General features: G+C 40.8%; 2 protein-coding genes across 2 annotated transcripts in view; one reads left to right on the forward strand and one right to left on the reverse strand.

Annotated features, from left to right (window-relative positions):
* Nucleotides 1–343: 343 nt before the first annotated feature.
* LOC119514807 (translation initiation factor IF-2-like) overlaps nt 344–25,581 on the reverse strand; it is a 33,166-nt gene continuing 7,928 nt past the window's right edge. Inside the window, exons 2-4 of the mRNA XM_037810528.1 lie at nt 12,087–12,595; nt 7,781–7,913; nt 344–1,201 (exon numbers count right to left, since the gene is read on the reverse strand). Of these exons, the coding sequence (XP_037666456.1) occupies nt 1,129–1,201; nt 7,781–7,913; nt 12,087–12,595 (715 nt within the window). The 3' untranslated portion in view covers nt 344–1,128. The remainder of the gene's footprint in view (nt 1,202–7,780; nt 7,914–12,086; nt 12,596–25,581) is intronic.
* HELZ (helicase with zinc finger) overlaps nt 12,075–25,581 on the forward strand; it is a 219,813-nt gene continuing 206,306 nt past the window's right edge. The window contains exons 1-3 of the mRNA XM_037810306.1: nt 12,075–12,147; nt 13,430–13,485; nt 17,356–17,412. The gene's annotated coding sequence lies outside the window, so the exon portion shown is untranslated. The remainder of the gene's footprint in view (nt 12,148–13,429; nt 13,486–17,355; nt 17,413–25,581) is intronic.

A 25,581-nucleotide genomic window follows, 5' to 3' on the forward strand; every position in this document is an offset into this window, starting at 1 on the left:
CTGCCCTATTGTTGGTCTACATAGGAGAGCCAGCAGCACATTCCTTATGTCTTGGTAAATGGTGTGTCTTCTGAGCCAATCATCTGGTGGGTCTTCTGGCTGTTCAGTGTGCCCACTACCCTAAAACTTTTAATTCTTTACTCCACATTCTATCATAGCAATTCTGACATTTCAACTTTGTTCAGCATGGGCCATCACTTTCTCTGTGCTTGTAAGAGCATGTCTGCCCCTGGAGTCCTAGCCACGATCTTAAATTCTCTGTATCAGGAGAGCACTCGCAAGTCAGTAAGACTCTTTCTTACCCAATTTTATGCTCTGGCTCCCTTGATCAAGCACCCTCAGAATCTAGTCCTTGGCTCCTGTCAATGCATACTGGCTAGGTCTTGCAATATCTTTGGGGAAATAGTCCATTTCCTCCCCAGGCCTAGCATGTCCCTGGCTGGGATATACTGTGACTTAACCTAATTGTAGGCCTAGGCCAAGACTGCAGAGACACCTACATGCTTGGAGAGGCTTCTCCTTTGTCTTCCATCACAGGGGAGTGCTAGCTCTTACTAGGGACTGGGGGATGATGGACCATTTCTGCAAGCTCAGAAGATTCACAGGAGCCTGGGGAGTCAAAATCCTCAGAGCCATTGTCCAGATGTCCTTATTCTATATGTTGGGTCTCATCTTTACTCATCCAGGGCCTTAACCCACCCAGGGCATAAGAGACCCACTTTTGTTGGGTGTTCAACCTTTAAAGTTCCTGCAACAGTAGGGGAGAAGTGCTTCATTGTATGCAACCAAAGAGGCCTGCCTGACTTTCAATTACCCTCAGCTGTTCATTATCTTCCCCTAGAGCATCAAAGGTGCTTATCAATAGCCATCCAATCTTGCTATCCTTGTATCTATTATTTCCTCCCAAAGTCTCAAATGTCTGATATATTGCCTCTACTAGTGCACTCCCTTCCCCCAGGACACCTCCTCCTTAACCAACAGTAAATGTTTGAACAATTGAACCACCATCTTGTGTCAAAGGCTGTCTGAGATCTACCCACCACTGATGATGGGGTCCTCATAGACAGCCTGGTGATCCAGTTCCAAACCTTATCACCTGCTTTCTCAAACCACTCAACCACTCTGGCATTAACTGTCACAGGTTGGGTTCTCTAGAAGCAGAAGGAGTTTGAGGTGAAAGATGTTCTTTAGGAACCAACACCTGTGAAAGGAAAGGGAGGAAGCAGTGTCAGGCAGAGGAAGAAGTCAAACTACAATGCCCACCCACAAAGCCTTGCCAACCTCAGTATCTGGCTAGGCTTTAGGTTCCCCCTTTCTCACTTACTGGTTGTATGCTTCTCTGGGACAAGTGTAAGCTTAGGCAAGGCAATTCTCTGCAGTTGGGGAAGACCCTGAAGGCTGGAGGCTGCCAGCTGACCATGTGCTGTATGGCTGAGCAGAAAGTTCTTTCTTGAAAGGACAACTAGGTGGCATATTTTCCAGTCTACCACACATGGTGTACTCTCCATTTATTTAGAGTTTTCTTTATTTCTCTCACTAATCTTTATAATTTTGCATAGTGGTCTGGCACAAGTTTCATTAGATCTATTCCCATGTATTTAAAATTTAACACCGTTGAAAGGCATCTTTTTAAACAGTTCTTATTCCGTTGTTTTATATAGTATATACTATTATATAGAAATAGTTTTTAAATGGATATTCGCAACCTTACTAAACTCATTAATTCTAATTAAATATCTGTAGTTATTTGAAATTTTCTATACACACAATCATATCATCTTGTAAACCAATATTTCTTCCTTTTAAAAATTTAAACCGTTACTTTTTATCATGTAATACTGAGCTGGCTTGGACCTTCATTGCAATGCTGATAAGAAATGGTCAAAGCAGGTGTATTTATCCTGTTGCTGATCTCAAAGGGAGAGCTTTCAAAATTTCACTACATAGTATGAAGTTGGTTGTAGGTTTTTATAGATACCCTTTGTCAAATTAAGAAAATTCCTTTCTATTTCTAGTTTGCTAACACATATTTTTAAAAAACAACAATGGATGTTGAATGTTTTTCAATGATTTTTCTGCGTCTATTAAGATGATCAAATGATTCCTTTTTTATTCCATTATATGATCATACTGATTTTTTTATACTGACTGATTTTTTAAATTAAATTCAGTTTTATTGAGACATATTCACATACCAATCATCCATGGTATACGATCAACTGTTCACAGTACCATCATATAGTTGTGTATTCATCACCCCAATCTATTTTTGAACATTTTCCTTACACGAGAAAGAATCAGAATAAAAAATAAAAGTAAAAAAGAACACCCAAATCATCCCCCCATCCCACCCTATTTTTCATTTAGTTTTTGTCCCCATTTTTCTACTCATCCATCCATACAATGGATAAAGGGAGTGTGAGCCACAAGGTTTTCACAATCACACTGTCACCCTTTGAAAGCTACATTGTTATACAATCGTCTTCAAGAGTCAAGGCTACTGGGTTGGCGTTTGATAGTTTCAGGTATTTACTTCTAGCTATTCCAATACATTAAAACCTAAAAAGCATTATCTATATAGTGCGTAAGAAAGCCCACCAGAGTGACCTCTCAACTCCATTTGAAATCTCTCAGCCACTGAAGCTTTACTTTGTTTCATTTTGCATCCCCCTTTTGGTCAACAAGATGTTCTCAATCCCATGATGCCGGGTCCAGATTCATCCCTGGGAGTCATATACTGCATTGCCAGGGAGATTTACACCCCAGGGAGTCAGGTCTACATGCGAGTTGGGCTATACTAACAACCTGTCAATTCTAGAACAAGCCCACCTTGATTGTGATTCTTCTATATATTGCTGAATTCAGTTCACTGATCTTTGAGTTTTGCATCTAATTTTATGAGCGATAATTTTCCCTGTTATTTTCCTTTTTTTGTAATGTCCTTGTTAGGTTAGGGCTGGCCTCATAGACTGAGTAAGGGATTATTCTCTTTTTGCATTCTCTGAAAGAGCTGGCCTGAGACTGGCATTATTCTTTCTTTAAATATACTTCACTTATGAAGCTGTTTGGGCCTGGAGTTTCCTTTATGGGAAGATTTTAAAATATAGACTTATTAAAAAAATAGATAAAAGATTATTCAGGTTTTCTAACTCTTCCTGTGCCCATTTGGTAAATTGTGTTTTCAAGGAATTTGCTCACTTTCATTAAATTTTCAGATTTACTAGCACAGACTTGTTCATAATATCAATCATTATGTTCTTAATGACTGAAAAATCTGTAGAAATGTTCCCTTTTTTGTTGTTTTTGACCATGATTATTTGTACTTTTTAAAATTAGTGTTACCAGTGTTTTCAAAGATTGAACTTTTGAATGTTTGTTTCCATTTCTTACTCCTTTCTTTGTGCTTAATTCACTGTTCTTTTCCTAATTTCTTGGGAATATTTGCTTATTTTCTAACACATGCATTTAATAAAATATAACCTTTCACAACATGGCTTTAGCGGTGTTCTAGTTTGCTAATGCTGCTGAATGCAAAACACCAGAGATGGATTGGCTTTTATAAAAAGGGGGTTTATTTGGCTACACAGTTACAGTCTTAAGGCCATAAAGTGTCAAAGGTAACACATCAGTAATCAGGTACCTTCACTGGAGGATGGCCAATGGTGTCCGGAAAACTTCTGTTAGCTGGGAAGGCACGTGGCTGGCGTCTGCTCCAAAGTTCTGGTTTCAAAACGGCTTTCTCCCAGGACATTCCTCTCTAGCAAGCTTGCTCCTCTTCAAAACGTCACTCACAGCTGCACTGAGTTCCTTCTCTTTGAGTCAGCTCATTTATATGGCTCCACTGATCAAGGCCCACCCTGAATGGATGGGGCCACGCCTCCATGGAAATATCCCATCGGTTATCATCTACAGTTGGGTGGAGCGCATCTCCATGCAAACAACCTAATCCAAACGTTCCAACTTAATCCCCACTATTATGTCTGCCCCACAAGATTGCATCAAAGAATATGGCTTTTTCTGGGGGACATAATATATTCAAACCAGCACAAGCAGCATGTCAATTTTGGCGTGTAGTGTTTTTTTTTTAATCAATTTTCAGTTCAAATTATTTTCTAATCCTGTGATTTTTTTTAAATCTGTAAGTTACTCAGAAGTAATTTCCAAGTTTTTAAACACACAGACATTTTTTACTTACCTTTTTTATTCTTAATTTCTAGTTTAATTGCATCATTGTCTGAGAATATACTCTGTATGATTTAGATCATTTGAAATTTGTTGAGACTTGCTGTATTGCCTAACATTTTTATAAACATTCCATGTACACTTAAAAAAAAATGTGTAATCTGTAGTTGTCGGGTGCAGTATCCTATATATTTGTCCATTAGGTAAAGTTTGCTTATCCAGTTGTTCAAATCTATTTCTTACTGGCTTTTCACCTGTTTGTTCTAACAGTAACTGTTACATATATCTTCCACTATACTTGTAGATTTGTCTCCTTGTAATTCTGTCACTTTTTTACTTTACACATTTTCATGCTACATGTACCATTCATATACAAATTTAAAATTGTTATATGTTCTTGGTGAATTGAACATATTTTCATTATGAAGTGTCCCTTTTTATTGCTAGTAATGTTTTTTGCTCTAAAGTCTACTTTGCTATTAATATGTGTGTGTGTGTGCATCTATATCTATCTATCTATCTATCTATCTATCTATCTATCTATCTATCTATCTATCAGGCTTTCTTTTGGTCATTTTTTTGCATGTTTGTCTTTTTCTATACAATTACTTTTGACTTTCATGTATCCTTATGTTTTAGGTATATTTCTTGATAACAAAAGTATGGTTAGTTTTATCTTATAATTAAAGCAATTAGTTAATTTATTAACACATTTAATGTAATTACCAATATAATTATGCAATTGGATTTAAGTCCCACCTAATTTATAATCTTTTTACTCATTTTTCTGGTCTTCTTTTGGACTTTTATTATTTTCTTCCTTTTATTCAGTTTCTCCTCTCTATTAGCTTGAACATTATTCATTCTTTTATAATTTTCTCAGTGAATACCCTGGATATTACAACATGCATCCCTGGCCTTATCAATATTAATATTAATTGGTACTTTTACCTTATTTCTGAATAATGTAATAACCTTGGAAAACTTAACCCTACTAATCATCATCTCTCCAACTTATCTACCCTATTGTCATAGAGTTTAATTCTTGACCTATTTTTTATACTACAAGTAATTATCAGGTTCTTTTTAACCAATATAACTTTGTATTTACCCATATATTTATCATTTTTTGTTTTTCTTCATTCTTTCCATTTAGGATCATTTTCTATGTGCCTGGAAGAACATCCTTTGTATTTCCTTTAATGTGAATTTTTTGTGACAAATTTTCTTAGTTTCATGTGTCTTAAAATGTTATTTTTTAACTTCATTCTTGAAGCATACTTTTGGTGAATTGAGAACCCCAGGTTGGCTGAATTTTTGAACATTAAAAATATTCAATTGTCTTCTGATGTCTACTGTCTCAGTAGAGAAGTTGGCTGTCAATCTAGCTGTCATGTCTTTGAGGGCACCCTGGTTGCTTTAAGATCTCTATCTCGTTCCCCCCACCCCCAACAGTTTGCTGTGTGGACATAGATTAGGTTTTTTTTAATTGACCTTCATAGGGATTTTTTGATGTCTTTTGCCAGTTTTTAAAAGTTCTTAGTTATAATCTCTTTGAATTTAGCTTCTGCTCCATTTTCTCCTCTACTCTGGGGCTCCAATTGCAATATATGTTAAACCTTCTCACAGTACCCTTTATGCTTCTTACCCTCTCTGTTGTATTTTCATCCTTTTATCTCTGTATACTTTATTTTGGCTATTTTCTTTTTCCATAGCTTACTACTCACCAATTTTTCTCTCTAGTTTGGTTTAAATTGCTGTTAAATATACCCTATAATTTAATTCTTAATTTTTAATCATTTTTTTTTAGTTCTTGAATTTCCATTTGTTTCTTCATTGTATTTTTCTTCTTTGCTGAAATTATCAGTCTTGTCTTTTACGTCTTTGAAACTTTCCAGTCATTTTAAAGTGTGTTTCTGATAATTCCAGTATCTCAGGCCTTTGTGGTATCAGTTTCTGCTGTCTATTGTTTCTACTGGTTTCCTGCATGTTGTTTTACTTTCTCATGTGCCTGCTATTGTAATTTTTGTGTAGAAATAACTAGAGACCTTTGATGATATTATCTTCTTCTAGAGATGATTTGTTTACTTCTGTTAGGCCCCTGGGGAACTGAAAGCAGTCATTTAAATCCAATTTTAGAAATTGAGAGGATTTGAAAAATCTCTGTGATGACCTGAAACTTCTGGTTCACTCTTATTCTAGTGGCTTATGGAAACTTATGTAGGGCAGTGGGGAGTTGAGAGTGGTCACCTTGGGGGCAGGCAATAAAGGGCATATGTCTGCAGAGAATTTACAAACAATAATAAAAATGAGTAAAAGCTGGCCTACTTTTTATTATGCAATAGCAATTCCAAACATCAGTGATAAAATATTCCTTGCTGTCTGGGCCAACCATCTTACTGCCTCCCTTAACATACCACTGCAATCCAATAACTATCCCTCTAGATCAAGGGTTAGCAAACTATAGCCCATGGGCCAACTTCTGCTAACCACTTGTTTTTGTTGGGCTCTCATGCTAAGGATGGTTTTTGCATTTTTAAAGGGTTGTAAAGGAAAAAGCTGGACAACCGCAAACAAACAAGAATATGCAACAGAGACTGTTTGTAGCCCTGGAAGCCTAAAATATTTACTATCTGGCTCTTTACAGAAAATGCCTGTCAGTCCTTACTCTGTAGGTAAGGAGTGGACAAAAGCAAGTGCCTCCTGGGTAAAAGGACTCCAAATGCCAGGATGGCCTCCCTGCTTTGTCTTCTAGTAGCTTTTCACTCGTTTACCGTCTAATGCTTTCACACAGATGTTTTATATACTGTGCACTGTCTCAGCTGTCCTCAGTGGGAGATTGGTCTGAATGATCTGTTCCACCATTGCTTCTTTTCTACACCTCAGGTAAAAATGAGGTGGGTCTAAAAGTAGAAGTGGGATATAAGATCCCAACGGTTTAATACTTCTTTATTTTTCTAACCCATGTTTTATTCCTACTATGTTTTAAATGACTTGGAGATCAAATTAGTAGGCAGTGAACCCTATTAGATTAAGTGGGGGAGAAGAAGAGAAGAAAGTCAATGAAGTAAAGGGGAGAAGGAAAAGGAGAAGGGGAGAGTGAAGGAGAACCAGGGAGAAAAGTGATGGAAGAGGTGAAGTGGGAGGAAGGAAAGAAGAAAATGATGAAAGAAGAGAAAAATAAAACTTAAGGTAAGGAACTCTCTTTATTTTCATCAAAGCCCTGTACTCAATCATTCTGTAGAATACCACAGTTTCTGCTTCTTTCACAGAAACTGAAAAGTAAAAAAATAAAAAAAAATAATCCTTTTCTGTTGTCCTTTTCTTGTTAGCCACTCACTTATTTTCAAGGTTTGTCATGGAAAAGGGAATTCAACCATTTATTCACTCAATAAATATTAAGTGCCTACTATGTGGTAAGGTCTGTTCTTGGCACTGAGGGTAAATACATGAGTGAACAAATCATACATAAATCCTTGCCTTCATTGAGCTTACATTCTAGTGGGTTATAGTAATTAAGGCACCAGACGCTATAACAAATAAACCACAAGTTCTCAGTGGATTAACATAATAAACGTCTTTTGTCTGCTCACCTTACCATTCAATGTAGGTGTTTTTAGTCAGGCAGATTTTCATGTGCTTCAGAGTCACATTTTCCTCCAAGTCCACTGGAAAAAAACTAGTCACATGGTTCCATGTAGATGCAACGGGACAGCTAAAAAATGCAATTCCTGCCAACAAATATGTGTCCATGGTAATTAGCAAGGCAACACTGTCATATGGGGAAAGACAATAAAATGAATATATAAATAACTTACTTATGTTAGAAGGTGTTAAATGCTAGAAAATTAAAGTAGGGAAAGAATTAGGTAGTGTGTGTGTGTGTGTGTGTCAAGAAATACTGTAATTTTAAATAGAACAGCAAGAGAAGGTCTCACTGGAGTGAGCAAAGGCTTGAGGGACATGAAAGAGTGAGCCATGTAGATATTTGGGGAGAGAGTGTTACTGAAAGAGGAAACAGTTACGAGGCCTCTTTGAAAAGGAGACCAGTATGGCTGAATTGGAGCAAATGGAAGAGAGACATTGGGGAGGCAGCTTGTGTAAGACTCTAGTTTCTCCTCTGAATGAGATGGGTAGAAACCAGAGGGTTGTGCATTGAGGAGTGATGTGATCTGATTTGCATTTTATAAGGAACAGTGTGGCAGCAGGGTTGAGAATAGATTGGATGGGGGCAAAGGGAGGGAGAAAATAGTAGTTTGGACCAGGTGGCAATGATGGAAGTGGTAAGCAGCAGTCAGATTCTGGATACACTTTGAAGGCAGAACAGGATCTGCAGATGGATTGGCGGTGGCATTTGAGAGAAAGACTGGAGTCAAAGGGGACTCCAGTGATTGTGGGCTGAGCAATTTTAAAGATGGAGCGGCCAATCTCTGAGCCAGGGAAGACTGTGGTGGAGCATAGTTGTGGAGTGGGGAGATCAGTAATTCTTTTCTGGATATGCTGAGTTTGAGACCGGGCAATTCAAGAGGAGATGCCAAGAAGCTGCTGTGGGAGTGTGGAGGTTGGAAGAGAGCCCTGGACTGGAGCTAGAGGTCTTGGAGAACCTCCTCGGGACAAAAGTGGTATTTAAATGCTTGAGATGAAAGAGATGATGAGGGGAAGGGGTGTAGTTGAAGAAGAGAAACCCAGGACTGGGCTCTAGGGTTCTTCAATCAGGTCAATGCTGAGAAGGTATGGCCAGTGAGGCGGAGAAGAAAATGAGGGAGGAAAGTGGGAGTGATTGGGGAATTATTTGAAGGTATGTGTTTGTCACCTCAGAATCAGAATCAGAATGAAGTGTCATTTAATGGGTGAGCAAGGGGCCTGTTGTTTCCCAACTCTGTTCCTCTCTGCCTGCCCCTAGACATGGTCAGAGGGTTGTCCCGGCCGCTTGGCAAGATGAGGGGCAGGGCCCTGGGTAGCACAATGCATGCTTAAGCGTTCCCTTCCACTCCCCTTACCCCTTGATAAAAGTGTGGTCATTCATCTGACAGTTATTGACTGAGCATCTACAGATATGCCAGGCCTTGGCTAGGCATGGAGGATTACAAGCCAGACAAGGCCTATGCCCTTAAGGAGCTTGGATCTAAAAGGGGTGGGGCAGATAATAAGAAATTAAACAGATACACAAGTTAAGTTTCTAAAACAGGGTAAGGGAATTGAATAGCCAGTGAGGCTACTCTGATTAACGGGCTCATGAAAAGCCTCTTCATGGGTGTCCTTTGGGCTGAAAGATGAAAAGTGAGGATTTTCAGAAGAGCTCGGGGAAGAAGGGTCTGGCTGGAAAGAAGCTTGGAGGCAGAAAGAAGGCAGGGGTGGCCTGTGGGATGTCCCCACAGCGAAGGAGGACATTTTCCATGGATAGTGGCAGAGATGAGGTTAAAGAACCAGGCAGTGGTCACTTCCCATAGGACCTTTGGCCATGGTTGGAAATTTGGGTGTTATTTCCAAGTGTGATGGGAAAGCTTTTGGTGGGGTTTAAGCAGAGTCAGGTGATTTGATTTACATTTCAGAAAAGTCACCGAGTTGGCAGCTGGAGAATGGACTGTAGGGGGCAGAGTATAGGCTGACAGAAGAGTTAGGAAGCTATCCTGGCTCAAGAGACAGGTGGTGTCTTGGACAAGGATGGACCAAGATGCACCCTGAAGTCGGTGACGAAGTCAGGCAATCACATAAATTGAGCACTTCTCTGGGTCAAGGTCTGTAGAGGCCAAAAAAAAAAAAAAAGGGCTACCAAATAAACATGTCTGGAAGGCACAGTCCTTGCCCTCAGCTTATTTAAAGTTTAAATCTCCATGTGAACACGAAGCAAGCATTAAATCAGTGCATACTAAGTGGCTAAGTGCGGACCTAGAACTGGAAAAGGAGACTAAACGGAAGAGGAGGCTTTGGAACCTTCTTTAGACGTGACAGGCTTTCCATTTTCCAGCAGGCGGTAGAGGGTCTGCGGAGGAGCACTGCCCCATGGCCCCGTGAGGCTGCCGCAGCAGGGACGTCGGAGAACCTGGCTCCAGGCTCGGGTTTCCCAACTCTTTCGGAGCTCACTGGAGCGGGTGACTCAGGGGAGGTCCCTCCCGGGCTGGCTCGCCGGTTCTCGCGTTCCCGACCGGCGGGGAATGACTCACTGCCTCGCTCCCTCCCGCTCGGGTGACCCCAGGCCAATCCCTAATGAGTCCACACCTCACTCTTCTCCCCAGGCGGGACAATAGCCTGGTGGAGCTTTCAGCAGCCCGGGGGCAGGGCTCGTGGCTGCAACTTCCCAGGTTCCTTTAGAGAGGCTTCTCTTCGTGTGTCCCCAGGAGCGTAAAACCCTTCGGTAGACCCAGGCCCCAGGCCCTTACCAGGCATCGAAACGCGGTTTTAAAGCCTCTGCCTGTGCAGTCTTCTAATTTCAGAGCCATTCAACAGCATTTCATAGCGAATAGTTTCGCAAGCATTGATGCCTGGAGGGTTATTTCGCATTGCTTTTTTTTTTTTTTTTTTTTCTTCTCTGACACCTCCTTATAAAAACTTGGTTTAAAAAGAAAGCAACCAGAACCTACCGCCAAAGTCTGCAAAGCAGAGCCCGGAGGCGAGAGGGGACTGACGCCCGGGCTCCGCGGGGCAGAGGGGAGACTGCGCCCGGCCAGGGGTGAGGGCTCCTCCGGCAGGACGCATCCAACAGCGGGCAGGGAGTAGCCAGGAGAGAGCTCGGCTCCCCTGCAAAGGGTCTGCCGGCGGAGCAGATGGCTTGGTTGCGGAGGGTGGACTGCGGGGTCTTGGGGTGCCCGGCCGGCGTCTCGGCGCCCTCTACCTTCCACCTCACACAGTCGCAGCTGGGGGACTCGGCGCCTCCACACCCCTGGGGTGGGAGGCGGCGTCTGCAGTCCTCCCTCGCCCCGCCACCTGAGTTCGCAGCCCCACCTGGGCGGGGCAGGTGGACCCCTGCGGGAGCACGGTCTCCCGGCCCAGGACCTGCCCTGAGCCCTGGTGCGCCTCTGCGCCGTGCCTAGGCCCGCAGCCTGAGCCCCTGAATTACCTGCCTCGCGAAGTCACAGTCCGAACTCCGGACTGTATAAGGGTGGAACCGGCTGAGCCCTAAGTCACATTCCTAGGGGAGGGGTACCCCTAGAGGGTCGCTGATCACGTTACTGGCGGAAGGGAGGAGACTGCAGGAGGGAGAATAAGTGGGGGTGGGGGGCGATGCATTTAGCATATTACTTTTTTTTTTCCCTTGCATTTTTAAACGTGCTCTGACGCTGGGTGCGCGCCCAGTTCCCGAAGCCGAAGGCCCTGGAGCGGCTTGCCAGGACGGAGGCACTTTTCTGCCTCAGGGTTGAGGGAGTCAAAGAACCCGCAGGTCTGCAGGGGCCGGAGCTCCCAATACCGACCGCCCGGCCCTGAAGTCCTCGGGGGTCGCTGACCTCCGGTGCCCAGGAGCGGAGAAGCCTGGCGGCAGGAGCCCGCCGCCGTGCACCGAGTATATAGTGTAATAACATCCACATAAATGCGCATAAATAAATCAATGAGTAGCTCTTCGCTGCCAGCTGCAGGGAAACCTCGGGCTGATTAAACGCAGACGTTGGGCGTTTGCCAGCAGGGCAGGAGGACGGCGGGGCAAAAGGAACAGTCGTGGGGGGAAGGGAAGCCAGGCAGGGAAAAACAGGAAAATGCAAAGCCACATTTAAAAAATGAGGGTGAATTTTAAACGCAAGCAGCGCGTAGGAGAGGAGGGGGCCGGGCTGCGGGGGCAGGGTCCCGCCCGACACCCGGGGCAACTTTCGGGCGCGGGAGGTGCGGCCCGAGGGGGCGGCGCCGGCGACGGGAGGCGGGAGTCGGGGACTGGGCGGGGGGGGGGGGTAGTCACTTTAAAGGCTCTTTCTTACCCATAATGCTTTGTGGGGACGTTGACAAGTGGATCCAAGATGGCGTAGAAAGTAATGACAGGTAAGTCCTGACTTCCCCCTCCTCTGCTGCTGGGACCGCTCCGCAAGCTGCTAGAGCCCTCCCAGGGGGGACCTGAGCCCCCTCCGGTTCTCCCTGACCCAGGGAAGGGCGGCTCCGGGGCGGGCCGGGGGCCGGGGCGGCCCGCAGCGGGGCCTGGGAAGCGGGGCTCTTCGAGGCGAGGCCCGGACGCTGGGGCTGTTTACAGCTTCTTCCCCTCCTCGGTCCCCTTCCCCTCCGCTGGGGGCCGCGGCGCCCTCGGCCCGGGGCGAGGAGGGAGTCTTGCAGACCCGGGCGGGGAGCCCGCGGGAGGTTTTCCCGGCTCGGGCCACTCGGGGAGTGGGGAGTCGAGCCTCCTAGCACGCTCCCCTCGTCCGGGTCCGGGCTGGGGGTGGGGAGCGTGCGGGCCTCCCACGCCCCGCTGGATTCCCCCCGTCTGGGCTCGGACTTCCTCCGGGGTGGGGCGGGGGCCAGAGGGTGGGCGTAGCGAAAAGTGGGTCAGGGGCGCGCCCCCTCCCTCCTCCGCTGAGGGCTGTTTGCTTGAGATTCACTTTCTTTCCCTCCTTTCCCCGCCCCCTCCTCGGAAATTCTCGATGGCCCACAGGCACAACAACAAAAATAAAAACAGATTAGCCCTTCCAGGAGATTCCTTTAAGTAAGAGACTGCAGACCTATCCAGGGAACTTTGATTCCTCTCCCTCACCCCTTCCCCAAATTATTTGAACTTTTGCTGAGGATCCTAAAGGATTCTAAAGCCAGGGTCTTCATGTTCTTCTTGGATTGGAATCCTCAGGTTTTGTTCCTAACTCAAAATTTTCATTCCTTACTCCTCACAAATTACACTTTTCAGGCAAGTCTTTAATCTAATAAGTAAAACCCCAGAGACAGTGGATTCCTGGAAGGGGGTTGGTGGTGGTGTGTGTCCTGGCCAATTTGTTCTTAATTTTGCCCTCACTTAAATTCATGTTAATGGTTTTCCTTTTCTTCTCTGTCCCTCTCTCTTGTTTTGAAAGTAAAGTCAGTCAGTGCTGAAGGAGATGATTTTTTTTTTCTTCATGTTTTTGATCTTAAGAACATTTTATGATCTATTTAATCTCACTGAAAGGAAATGTTTTTAAAGTAAAAGAAACAGATTCATTTGCAAAGCTGCACACTGTACCATTCTGGTAACTTTTTCCATTTGAAATTTAGATGCCATTTCGTTTCAGGCTGATAAAATGTTTGCTACTGATAATGTCTGTTTCTGGTGTTGTATAGACACATTTTACTTTTTTATTTGCCTCAGGAATTGGATGAAGCAATTGATCACTAATGAACTACAGTACTGGTGAGATGTGTAAGGTGAGACTGCAATTAAAAATGATTTACTTTTTTTCTTTCTTTATTTTAATCAACTTCTGTGAGTAAGACTGAAACTATAGATAATTTGATGGGGCCATCTTTATTTTCCAAACATATCACTCAGTCAAATGAGTGTTTGGGCAGAGTTAAATTTGGAAGGGAAAAATGTGCCTAATGGGTGCCAAACTTTTCAGTGTCTCCAACATACTCAAACCTAGTGGAGCTTATGCAGAGCAACTGTTGTTTGCAGCCATCCTTGATAAGTATCTTCGATAGGGTAATTGTAATTTGCCTTTATAAATGTCCTAGTGTGACTTTAATTGAATTTTTTTAATCTGTGTTTTGGTGTCCATAACTTCACATTGAGTGTTAATGATTGTGAGTATGGATTTTGTGTATCCACAGTTTGCGGGACTGTTTTAAAGTACACCCTTTCCACTGGAAAGAATTATTTCAGGAAAGTCAGTCACTCTTGCTTTTATTTTCTGACAAATGGAATAGTACTTGTCTCCTTCATAATAATTTTTAAATAAAAAATGATACTGTTGAGGACTGTTTAGCTTATTAGGGATATGACTCGTCATTATTTTCTGGTCACACGTGTGTGTAAATACTTTGAGGAATTCAGCGTGTTGCTTTTATTTAAACTCACTTGTAGTGTTTTAGATTTGAAGGACATTATTGATATAGTATTAGTGAATAGTTAGTATTTTGTGCTGGGAGACTGAGAAAAATTGGCTGATTTTACGTTTTTCACAAACAGTCTTCTAATTTACAAAATATTTTACTATGGTTTATTTAGAAAAGTGTAAGTTATTTTGGTGGATTGATTGGTTATTGCAGGTTTCTTTTTTCTGCAACACATCTGGGCAGGCTCTGGATTTTGAAATCCTGTCAGAATTTTCTTATCTATCACACGATCTGTTTAGGAAGAATAAGCTGTGCTCTATTTATTTATTTTTGATTTAGGCTTTCAGTTTGACATTTTGCTTTAAAAAAAACCACACACACACACACACACACACACACACACACACACACACACAACTTGGATGAGGAAGGTGGACATAACCAAGATACTTTTGTAAGTGTACACATCACATTTGCTTGTGTTTGAAACTCACCAGTGCCAGTGTGTATTCAATATAATTTCTATTTTTATTTTTGGCAAGGCCAATATAGATTTTTTAATTAAAATTTTTTTTCTTGTTTGTAGGTGGAGGCATGTTCATGCCTTAGGCCTCCCAATTTGAACCTTTTGTCTTAAATTTACAGATTATTTTGTGGTCAGGAACTTCTGATCTGTTTTTTGGTTATGGGAATGTTCATTTGTAGTCTCAAGTGGAATGTTTAGAAGTAGGTAATGTCGTGTGGCCAGTGTTGTTTGGTCTGAAGCATGCCAGACATTTTCCACAATTTTCACACATGTAGACCAGGTGCAACGTTAGAATTCACTTTAAAGTGAGGTTAGTAGTTGGCTACCAAACACCTTGTTACACAGAGTCTTCTGTAATTTGAAAGGTTGTGGCTAAGTAGAAGTCTGTGTCTTTAAAATGAATAAAGACACAACTTTTTTAGTCTGTCCTTTTGGCCACCAAGCTAGGGACACTATTTTTAGGTGAGGCTGTAGTTTTGGGGAGTCAGTACATTTCTGTCAGTTGGTAAACTTGATTTTTGTAATTCTGTAGCAAGTAGTTTCATTTTCTAATACCATTAGTAGTCAATCTACAGTGTTTAAAAATGTCTGTCAACATTTATAGACTGTTCACTGGAGAGGGGAGGGAGAGATGCCAAAACAACAGGAGAAAGCATTCCTGTTTGCAAAGGGTCTTGTCTAATGTAAAAATAAACAGCATTTTCATGAATGGCTAAGAATATTTCACAGAGATGTACAAGTAAGTACACCAGATCTTATAAATGCATTTTTGTACTCTTAAAATATAGGCTTGGCATTAATATTGAATGCACATTAGTTAACAGCTGTCTGTTGGACTACATTTAAGATCCAAATCCAGGCCCAGCACAAGAAATAATATACTTTGCCTGTTGTTTCAAATATATAGGAAGTTTTGAGCCAAGTTTTTTGACAGTAGCACTACTTAAAAAGTTATAAGAAAATTGTTAATGATTATTTTAATAATAACTTTTAAATAAATGTACATGCAAATGTATTGGTTTCTAAGTGATTTGAAATATTTTCTAGAAGAGAAGTATGATATGTGTGGAGAGTGTAGCTGTACCAGTTTGCAATTCATTTAAATTGATGGGTGTAATCAGATTACTTCTGTAGCACTAGCTAGAAGTAGCATAAAACAGTGTTCTATCACCTCTAGTCAGGTTAGGGTGATACCTTTGAGTAATATTGAATTTAATAGCATTAACATTCCTCATTTTAAAAGAATGTTATAGATGTAACGTGAAGAATTTTTTTTATATATGTAATAATTTTTTTGAATTGTAAATTTTCTAAAGTAAGTTGAAAGTTTTTCAACATAATGCTAAACATTCAAACATTCATTCATGTTTTACTCCTTTCAGTTATACTGGGTCAGTTTCTCCAAATACGAGCAGGAAATTTTCTGATTAAGTCAGAGTATATATATTCATCCAGCTTTTGAACAGAAAAGAACCTGATTCATCATCAACTTCTTTATATAATGCATGGAATGTTTTTTGACACAACCATTCTGAAGTGTGAATATTTGTGATTTTTGTAATTTCTGTGCCATATTTTAGGTGTTCTTGGCACATCTGAATACTTTCCTCTGTAGAAATTCTCCTTGTTGTGAAAATATTCCTGTGTGGCGAGCTTCCTGTCAGTAGGCAATATATGTAATTAATGTAGTTTTTAAGAATCTGTTTATTTTTATTCAAAACTGATGCATGCTTATGGTAAACAATTTGAGCCGTACGTAAGTGTATAAAGTAAAAAAGAAAAAACAAACAAAAAGCAAACAACAAGCCCTCTGTGTTTCTTCCTCCATCCCTGTCCTGCTCCCCAGCGGTGACCACAGTCAACAGTTGGGTTATCCGTTAGTTTTTAGAAGTCTGATGTACTGGCAGTAGTGAAAGTAGAGAGTGGGAGGTTTGGGAAGGCATGTACATTGAACTAGAGCTTAAATGATGTGCAGCCTCTTATTTTGCTGTTATTTCCTGTGATGTTAATAATATTGCTAATCTTAAACTACTGTCAGTTTAAGATAACTGTAATTGATTTGTTTGGGAAACACTAACAGTTAATTCCATTATCAGGTTGGTAAAGTTTTGATTTGTTGATCTTTTAAGAAAATATTTGTGACTTCACTTCATGTAATCTTTGGGCTGGGAGGTCATGGTGGTAATGTTATCATCTGTTAAATTTTATGATAAGCTGTGTAGTGTATTTACTCTAGGCTTTTCATAACTCTTTATCATCTTTAATTCTCATATCAACTCCCAAGATAGTTGTTACTTCCTTTTTGCAAAGGAGGAAATTTAAGTTTAAGTATAAACTAATCTAGCACCACAAGGCTACTAAGTAGTGTAGATAGTGTTCTGTCTGGAAAGCCTGCACTCTTGGAGTTGCAGTATGTCTACTGTCTCTATCTAGCCTAACTCTTATTTTCCGGATGAGGAAATTTAGGCCTGGAAAAGTTAAGTGACATGCCCAAGGTCACACAACTAAGTAGTAGCAACATTAAACCAAACTCTTATCTCTGGACTCTTGTCTCTGGACTCTTGATCCAGTGCTGGTTATGCTACATTTTATTAAAATGCTATGGACCAAAAGACCATATGCTGTGAATATTGGATACAAATGCCTCAGAACAGATACATGAGTGAGTGGTGTTTTCTACTATGTAGTTAAAAGCTTCCTTTTCTCTCTTTCAGAAATTATAGAGAGCTCTGATGGGCTATTTGGGTAATACCCAGTGCAGTGAACTGCAGGTGAGTAATGTTTAGGAGAACCTTATTTAGAAAACAAGAATTTTGCAATATCCAAGAAAGAGACAAGAAAGACTTAATCTAGACAAGAGCATTTGGTCAGAAAGAAGTTTGAGGTGGACACGGTGGGGTGATGTAGGGCAGTAGTGAACCAGTGGTCACCTGAAAATGTGGGTCCTAACTGCATTGGCTACTTCTGGGACAGACTGGACGATGAGCAGACCCTGAAGAGGTTCTGCATGCTGCTTTGTCCCATGAATTTATTTAAAGAGAAGTAAAGGTGGGTTAATCTTCCACTTTGGTTCAGAATGAGTAACTGTGTAGGGTCTAACCTGTCTGCATATGATTGGAACTTGAGAGGTCCTTCAGTTTTGTGTCAACATTCTTAAGCAGTGATCACCCCATGCTCTGATGAACTTGGTTAAGTATTGAATTGTTTGTTTTTCCTGTTATCCGCTCTGTATGTATGGTCATTAGTGATTTTTATATGTCAACACTTTTGAGATTATAAATATGGAGAACGTTTTAATAGAAACAAAAGGTTGAACTTTTTTCCTAATGATTGTGCTACTTGCATCAATACACTATCAGGTCTTTAGAATTCATGTACTAATAGTTCTTCAGAATTATATTTTAATGAAATGCTTTTGTAATTAAAGACAGTTTAGTTTAGAGTATTTATTATTTTATAGAACTGATTGGCCCATTATTGTATCCTGGTCTTTCATTATTAAACTTAGAAAATGGTAATACTACAGAAAATATAAGAATTGGAAGACTGTTTTAATATTATGCTTGTGGGGCCTCAGTGCTAAAATTATTTTTTGGTGTATTTTCAACACTAGTCTTTTATTAGACATCTCTAGCTCCAGAAAGCTTCAGCTCTTAATAAAATGACTTGCCATCCTGCCTTTTGGACTTTGGCTATGTAAAATTTACAACATTGCTAGCTACTTTTTAGCTATCTGTTTTAAGCTGAGTTTTTAGCTTTCTGTCCTTCTAGATAAAAACAATTACTTTTTTTTCCCACTTTCAACTGTACTCAGGTCTCTTTACTCCCCTAGTTTTTGATTTGTGCATTAGTCCATACTGCCTTTTAACTGCAATTCAGGCTACTATTGAATGAGCAAGTTGGCCTTGAGAATCCCATAGACCTTAATGTGACAATACTGTATATCTTTAGCATTTACAAATAAACTTGGTCCTGGCTACTTGCTGATTATTAAAGTAATAGATGGTTATTTGAGGTTCTTTGTTTCTTGGGTGTATGCTTGTTTTGCATGATATAACCCCCACAGGATTCATGGGGATGATCAGAAGACCAATTAAGGTAGTTTGTTGGTTCCTGGAAAGCTGGGGTCTGAGATAGTTTTAAGTCTTTGTAACTAAAGAGAACATGAGAGTTCTCAGTCAAGGTCACAGTGAGCAGTAGAAGGGAGGGGTGGATCTCGTCTTGAGACTACATCAAATTTATGTCCTGGAGCCCTTTTGTTTCCTGGCTATGGTGAAACTTTTGTTCTTAAATTTTGAAAAAAATTAAGAATTAATATTAAATAAGTTGTTAAAGTTAGGATTACTATCCTAAAACAGTTGATGTTCTTTTTCTGGCTTTCCATTTCAAAATATATGTGTTTTTTACTAATTTTAATCATGATGCATTATAGTTTGAATTTTCCTACTTATTACATTGTAAAACATTTCCATGTTTTAGCTTTCACAATTTTAATTTACATGTTTACATTTTGAAAGCTTGCAAAATTTTTCATTAAGTCATGCTTTCATAATTTGCCTAAATCTTTCTATGTTAGGTATTGATTCTGTTGGCTGGTTTTCAGTTAACACTTTGATCCATATCAGTGAATTCAGTTCGAATTTTAATCCACATAATTGTGGATATTATTATTTTTTTTTTCTGAATGATTGTATCTCTAGGATAAATTTTTGTGTGACATTATTGTGTTAAAGGATATGAATGTTTTTATGGCTTTGGGTATTTATTATCATATTGTTTTTCAAGGATAGTGCATTTCTAAAGATAGAAGTTTGTTCTTCTAATAGAGATATATGGTTGTACCTGTTTCACTATAAACTGGACAGAAATGCATTGTTTTCTTAAAAGTTTTTGCTAATTTAATAATATAAAATGTCAGTTGCATTTCTTCTATAATGTTGAATTTTCCTATTTGAATTTCTTTGTGGTGAATTGTTTGCTCATATTCTTTGCTATTTTATGCAATGAACTATTGCTTGGGCTTTGGATGGTAAGGCAAGTGTGACCAACTAATAAACGTGGTAATTCAAAAGATAGCAGTTACATGTTCAGTGAAAATGCTCATAATAGGGTCTGGTCTGGAAGGTAAGTGAACTTGGGGATAGTGGTTGAAAGGGAACAGGTGGATTATTCCAAGATTCAATTCTGCAGATATTTATTGGTCATCCGCTGTGTGCCTTACCCTCTATTGGGTCCTCTTAGTGCTTCTCTACTTATTGTCATAGCATTCACCTGGCTGAAGGAGAAGGCTGTTTGAGACTGCTCCAGGCTTGACTTGTTGGGGGCTTTTGCTGCTACAGACCCTTTGTGGCTGCTTAGAGGACCGAGAAGGTCACTGTCTAGGACATCTTTATTTCATTCATGGTATATCAGTGTGCCATGGCACATTCTTTGAGAAGCTCTATTCTGAGGGTTGCAAAGATGAATAGGGCGTTGTTCCTAGTGACAAGGAACTAATCATCTAGTAGGGATAATAGGGGCACCAAAATATAAAAGAACTGTAGAAATTTGATATGTGCTGTAAAAAGGAGTTCAGGTAGGTTGCTTAAGGTTTAAGTGGAGGGAGTGATACTGCCCCCTTGGGGATATCAGGGAATGCTTCAACTGAAGAGGTGACATTTAAATTATACCATGAAGATGGGAAGCCATGAAAAGAAGAGGACATTTTGGAGGGAAGGGGAGCTTGAACAAAGGCTAGGCAATGGGTTTGGAAATGTGGCAGCTGTCAGGAAACTGCATGCCCAAATCACCTGCATCCTGGGATATATAAAGCAACAGAGTGGAAGGTGAGGCTGCCAATAGGTCGGGGCTGGGTTTTGGAGGATCTTAAATATCAGACTGAAGATGAGTATGATGGATTGGCAGTGAGGAGAGAGCCTGGAAACAAGGACTTTAGTGGTGGTTGTAGTCCAAGTGAGGAGTTGAATTGGTGGCCTTGGGAATGAATTGAAATGAGATGAGATATTTTGGAGGTTGAATGAGAGATGAATGATTAGGTGGGAGGGATAGGGAATAGCCATAGTTACATATAGTTTTTTTTTTTGAATTTTTTATTTTGAAAAATTTCAAACGTACGAAAGTGGAAAGCTTATAATCAATCCCTGTATACTTACTATCCAGCTTTGGCAGTTATCAGCCATTGCTCAGTGTTGTCTCATCTAATGCCTCTCTTCCCATCAATTATTTTGAAGCAAATGGGAGAAGTTTTTGGTGACCTTAAACTTCTGTATTTGCAGGTAAGGAGAGTTGAATTGTTTAATATGGTGTCTTCCTAGCTTTCTGGATGGGCTTTAGAGTGAAAAAAAGTAGAGTTAACTTCCAGAATTCCTATGTTGCCTCAGACTTTGTGTCTTTGGGAGAATCACTTAAGTCTTCTAACCCTTAGTTTGTCCGTGAGATAGAGGTAATATCAGCTTCACAGAATCACATGTGATAAGGTATATAAAACCCCTTTATGAATTCTAAACTTAAGAGACTAAAATATGCAAATTTAGGTGTCAGTAATAAGAAGTAGGTAGTGCCATCCCTTTGGGCTTCTATGTTACTGGCATGAAGTTTATATTATCCAAAACATTTCTTAATTCAACAGTTACTTGTTTACCAGGCACCTGGGCTTCCACAGTGACCAAAACAGACAAAATCCCAACTCTTGTGGAGCTTATATTCTAGATAGTAGTACCTAATACTTCCACAGTGATCAGTGTGGGTCAGGCCCTGTTTTAAGTGCTTTATAGATTGAAACCCTCCATTTCACAGATGAGGAAATGGAGGCACAGAGGGTCTATGTGAACTGCCAGGATTCAAATTCAGGAAGATCTGGCTTCTAGCCTATGCTCTTTTTTTTTTTTTTTTTTTTTTTAAATTCAGTTATATTGAGAGATATTCAGATACCACACAGTCATCCATATTGTACAATCACCTGTTCACAGTTGTGCATTCATCACGCTAATCAATTTTTGAACATTTTCCTTACATCAGAAAGAATAAAAATAAGAATAAAAAATAGAAAAGGAACACCCAAATCACCCCCCCATCCCATCCTATTTTTCATTTAGTTTATGTCCCCATTTTTCTACTTATCCATCCACACACTGGATAAAGGTGTTCTAGTTTGCTAATGCTGCCGGGATGCAAAACACCAGAAATGGATTGACTTTTATAAAGGGGTTTATTTGGTTACACAGTTACAGTCTTAAGGCCATACAGTGTCCAAGGTAAGGCATCAACAATCCGGTACCTTCACTGGAGGATGGCCAGTGGTGTCCAGAAAACCTCTGTTAGCTGGGAAGGCACGTGGCTGCTATCTGCTCCAAGTTCTGGTTTCAAACTGGCCCTCTCCCAGGACGTGCCTCTGTAGGCTGCAATTCCTCAAAAATGTCACTCTCAGTTGCTCTTGGGGTGTTTGTCCTCTCTTAGCTTCTCCGGAGCAAAAGTCTGCTTTCAACAGCTGTCTTCAAACTGTCTCTCATCTGCAGCTACTCTCTCAGCTTCTGTGCATTCTTCAAAGTGTCCCTCTTGGCTGTAGCTCCTCTTCAAAATGTCACTCTCAGCTGCACTGAGTTCCTTCTGTTTGTCAGCTCATTTATATGGTTCCAGTGAATTAATTTGGACCCACTCTTAATGGATGGGGTACTACCTTCATGGAAATTATCCAGTCAAAGTGATCACCCACAGTTGGGTGGGGCACATCTCCACAGAAACACTCAAAGGATTCCAATCTAATCAGCACTGATAAGTCTGCCAACACAAGATTACATCAAAGATAATGGCATTTTGAGGGACATAATACATTCAAACTGGCACAAAAGGGAATGTGATCCACAAGGTTTTCACAATCACACTGTCACCCCATGTAAGCTACATAATTATACGGTTGTTTTCAAGAATCATGGTTACTGGGTTGCAGTTTGATGGTTTCGGATATTTACTTCTAGCTATTCCAATACACCAGAACCTAAAAAGGGATATCTATATAGTGCATAAGAATGTCTTCCAGAGTGACCTCTCGGCTCCGTTTGAAATCTCTCAGCCAGCTGAAAGACTTTGTTTTGTTTCATTTCGCTTCCCCTTTTGGTCAAGAAGATGTTCTCAATTCCACGATGCCAGGTACAGGCTCATCCCTGGGAGTCATATCCTGCATTGTCAGGAAGATTACAGCCCTGGGAGTCAGGTTCCTTGTAGGAGGGAGTGCAGTGAATTCACCTGCTGAGTTGGCTTAGCGAGAGAGAGAGAGAGAGAGAGAGAGAGAGAGAGAGAGAGAGAGAGAGAGAGAGAGAGAAGACGAGAGAGAGAGCGCGCGCGCCGCCACCTCTGAGCAACAAAGAGGCACCTGGGGGGAGACCCTTAGGCATAACCACAAGTAGGCTTTAGCCTCTCCCCTGCAGCAACAAGCTTCATAATGCAAGCCCCAAGGTGGAGGGCTCGGCACACACCAATTTGTCAGTCCTCAATGTTTGTGAGAGTATCAGCAATAACCCAGGTGGGGATGTCCAACATTTCCACATTTTCCCCCCAGCTCCTCAGGGGGGCCTTGCATATATATTTTTATTCTCTGCCCAAATTACCAACCTATGCTCTTACCACTATGCTACAACATTTAAATTGATGAAAAAGTTAGGCTCAGGTTGAAATTGTTCCTGAAGAAACAACAAAACAAAAAACAAAACCCCCAAACAAATGAAAAAAAAAAAATACCACTAGCTTTTCTGTGGGTAGAGGCATATTAGTATTCTTTAATAGAAAAATATTTTCCTTCTTAACTTTTTGTAGGCTTTTCCAATCTCACAGCAGTCACACTGATAATTTCCATAATCTGAGAGGCTTTTGCATCAAAATGGGAAGCCTCAAGTCTTTCATGGCTTCCTTAGATACAAATGGCTACCTCAGTGGAAGTCATCTTTTTGCTGGCACTTGGGCAGGAATTCTTCTTGATTGAATTCTCTTCTTGCTTAAACTCTTTTTTTCTATTGATTTCCCCACTCCCCTCTCTTTCTCTGATTAATCCTGCTTTCTGTCCTTCTTATTTCTCACAGCTGTGCTCTCTCCTACCAGTCTCATTGTCTGCCTGTGACCTGCAGAATTCCCTTCCTTCCACCTTTGCCTTCTCTTCTCTGGCCTGTCTCTGCCAGGCACTCTGGACCTCACCCTGTGGATTGACTTCTCCATGTTTATTTAGCGAGCTGATGATCAGGACCAGTTTCCTATCTGGCTCTGGTTCTGCCCTGTTGGTTCTCAGTCCTCATTCGTGGGCAGTTTAAGATGGTGTTTTGGTTTACTAATGCTGCGGGAATGCAAAACACCAGCAATGGATTGGCTACAAAGTTACAGTCTTAAGGCAAATGAAGTGTCCAAGGTAAGTCATCAACAATCAGGTTCCTTCTTCACTGGAGGATGGCCAATGGTGTCTGGAAAATCTCTGTTAGCTGGGAAGGCACCAGGCTGGCGTCTGCTCCAAAGTTCTGGTTTCAAAATGGCTTTCTCCCAGGACGTTCCTCTCTAGGCTGCAGCTCCTCAAAAATGTCACTCTTAGTTGCTCTTGGGGTGTTTGTCCTCTCTTAGCTTCTCAGGAGCGAAAGACTGCTTTCAAAGGCCGTCTCCAAAATGTCTCTGTAAGCTGCAGCTCCTCTCTCAGCTCTGTGCATTCTTCAAAGTGTCCCTCGTGGCTGTAGCAAGCTCACTCCTTCTGTTTGAGCTTATATAGTGCTCTAGTAAACTAATCAAGGCCCATGCTGAAGGGGCAGGGCCATGCCTCCCTGGAAATTATCTAATCAGAGTTATCATCTACAGCTGGGTGGGGGCAGGGCCATGCCTCTGTGGAAATTATCAGTCAGAGTTATCATCTACAGCTGGGTGGGTCACATCTCCCTGGAAACACTCAAAGAATTACAATCTAATCAACACTAATATGTCTGCCCACACAAGATTGCATCAAAGAACATGGCGTTTTGGGGGACACAATACATCTAAACTGGCACAGATGGGTAAGGAATATGTCCTTATGTTTGCATCTGGATCAGGATATGGCCCTCACTGCTTATAAGGAGGGTATTATGGCCCATGTACATGTTGTAGAGGTGATTTCTGTGGAATAATATAGACTTTCAGAACTAGAAATGATTTTAAAGATTTTTAATGCAATTAGCTATAAGAGGCAAAAAGTGCCCTCCTATGTCTCAGCTCTTTTCACTTCTTTCTCAACTGGAGAAGGGAATTTGGGTAGATGTGTCTATACTAGATCTCAGGTGTAGGATGAGCTATGTCTGCTCTAGGGTACACAGAATGCAACTTTGAGATCTGCTTGTCTATTCTGCTAGTGACCCAATTTCTTACACTTCTTATAGTCTCCAACTGTGTCTTCTCTGGGGTTATCTAATTCTCTTTCCAGATTCTTTAAAGATAGTATAATTGTAGTGAAGTAAACAGATTTATTTGAAAAACAAGAGAAGTTAGGAATTAATGAGCCCAAGATCTGTATAAACTGCCCAATGTTGAATGTTAGGTCTAATTTATTATGTGAAATAAACCACCCCTATCACTTTTTCTTATTTGGAAAAAGTAAGCCAAGCAGTACATAAAATTCGAATGTATTTTATATTTAAGAGAAAATTATAGCTTTTGTGGTTTAGTTTGGGGTTTGAATCCCTTTTTAAAAAATTAGTTAATTTAAATTATGAAAATCTCCAAGGCTGTAGCAAGTTGTAAGAGTAGTGTAATTAACACCACCTGGTTCCTAGAATTTTGCTACATTTGCCGTCTCTCTCTTTCTCTGTCTACAGATAGATATTTTTTTCCCTAACCAATTGAAAGTAAGTTGCAGACATCTTGTCTGGCACTTCATCCCTATTTCCATGTATCTCCTAAGAAAAAACCTCCTCCATAGGCATAATACCAGTGCCACATCT

Source organism: Choloepus didactylus, chromosome 18 (assembly GCF_015220235.1).
Source record: "Choloepus didactylus isolate mChoDid1 chromosome 18, mChoDid1.pri, whole genome shotgun sequence".
Taxonomy (NCBI): domain Eukaryota; kingdom Metazoa; phylum Chordata; class Mammalia; order Pilosa; family Megalonychidae; genus Choloepus; species Choloepus didactylus.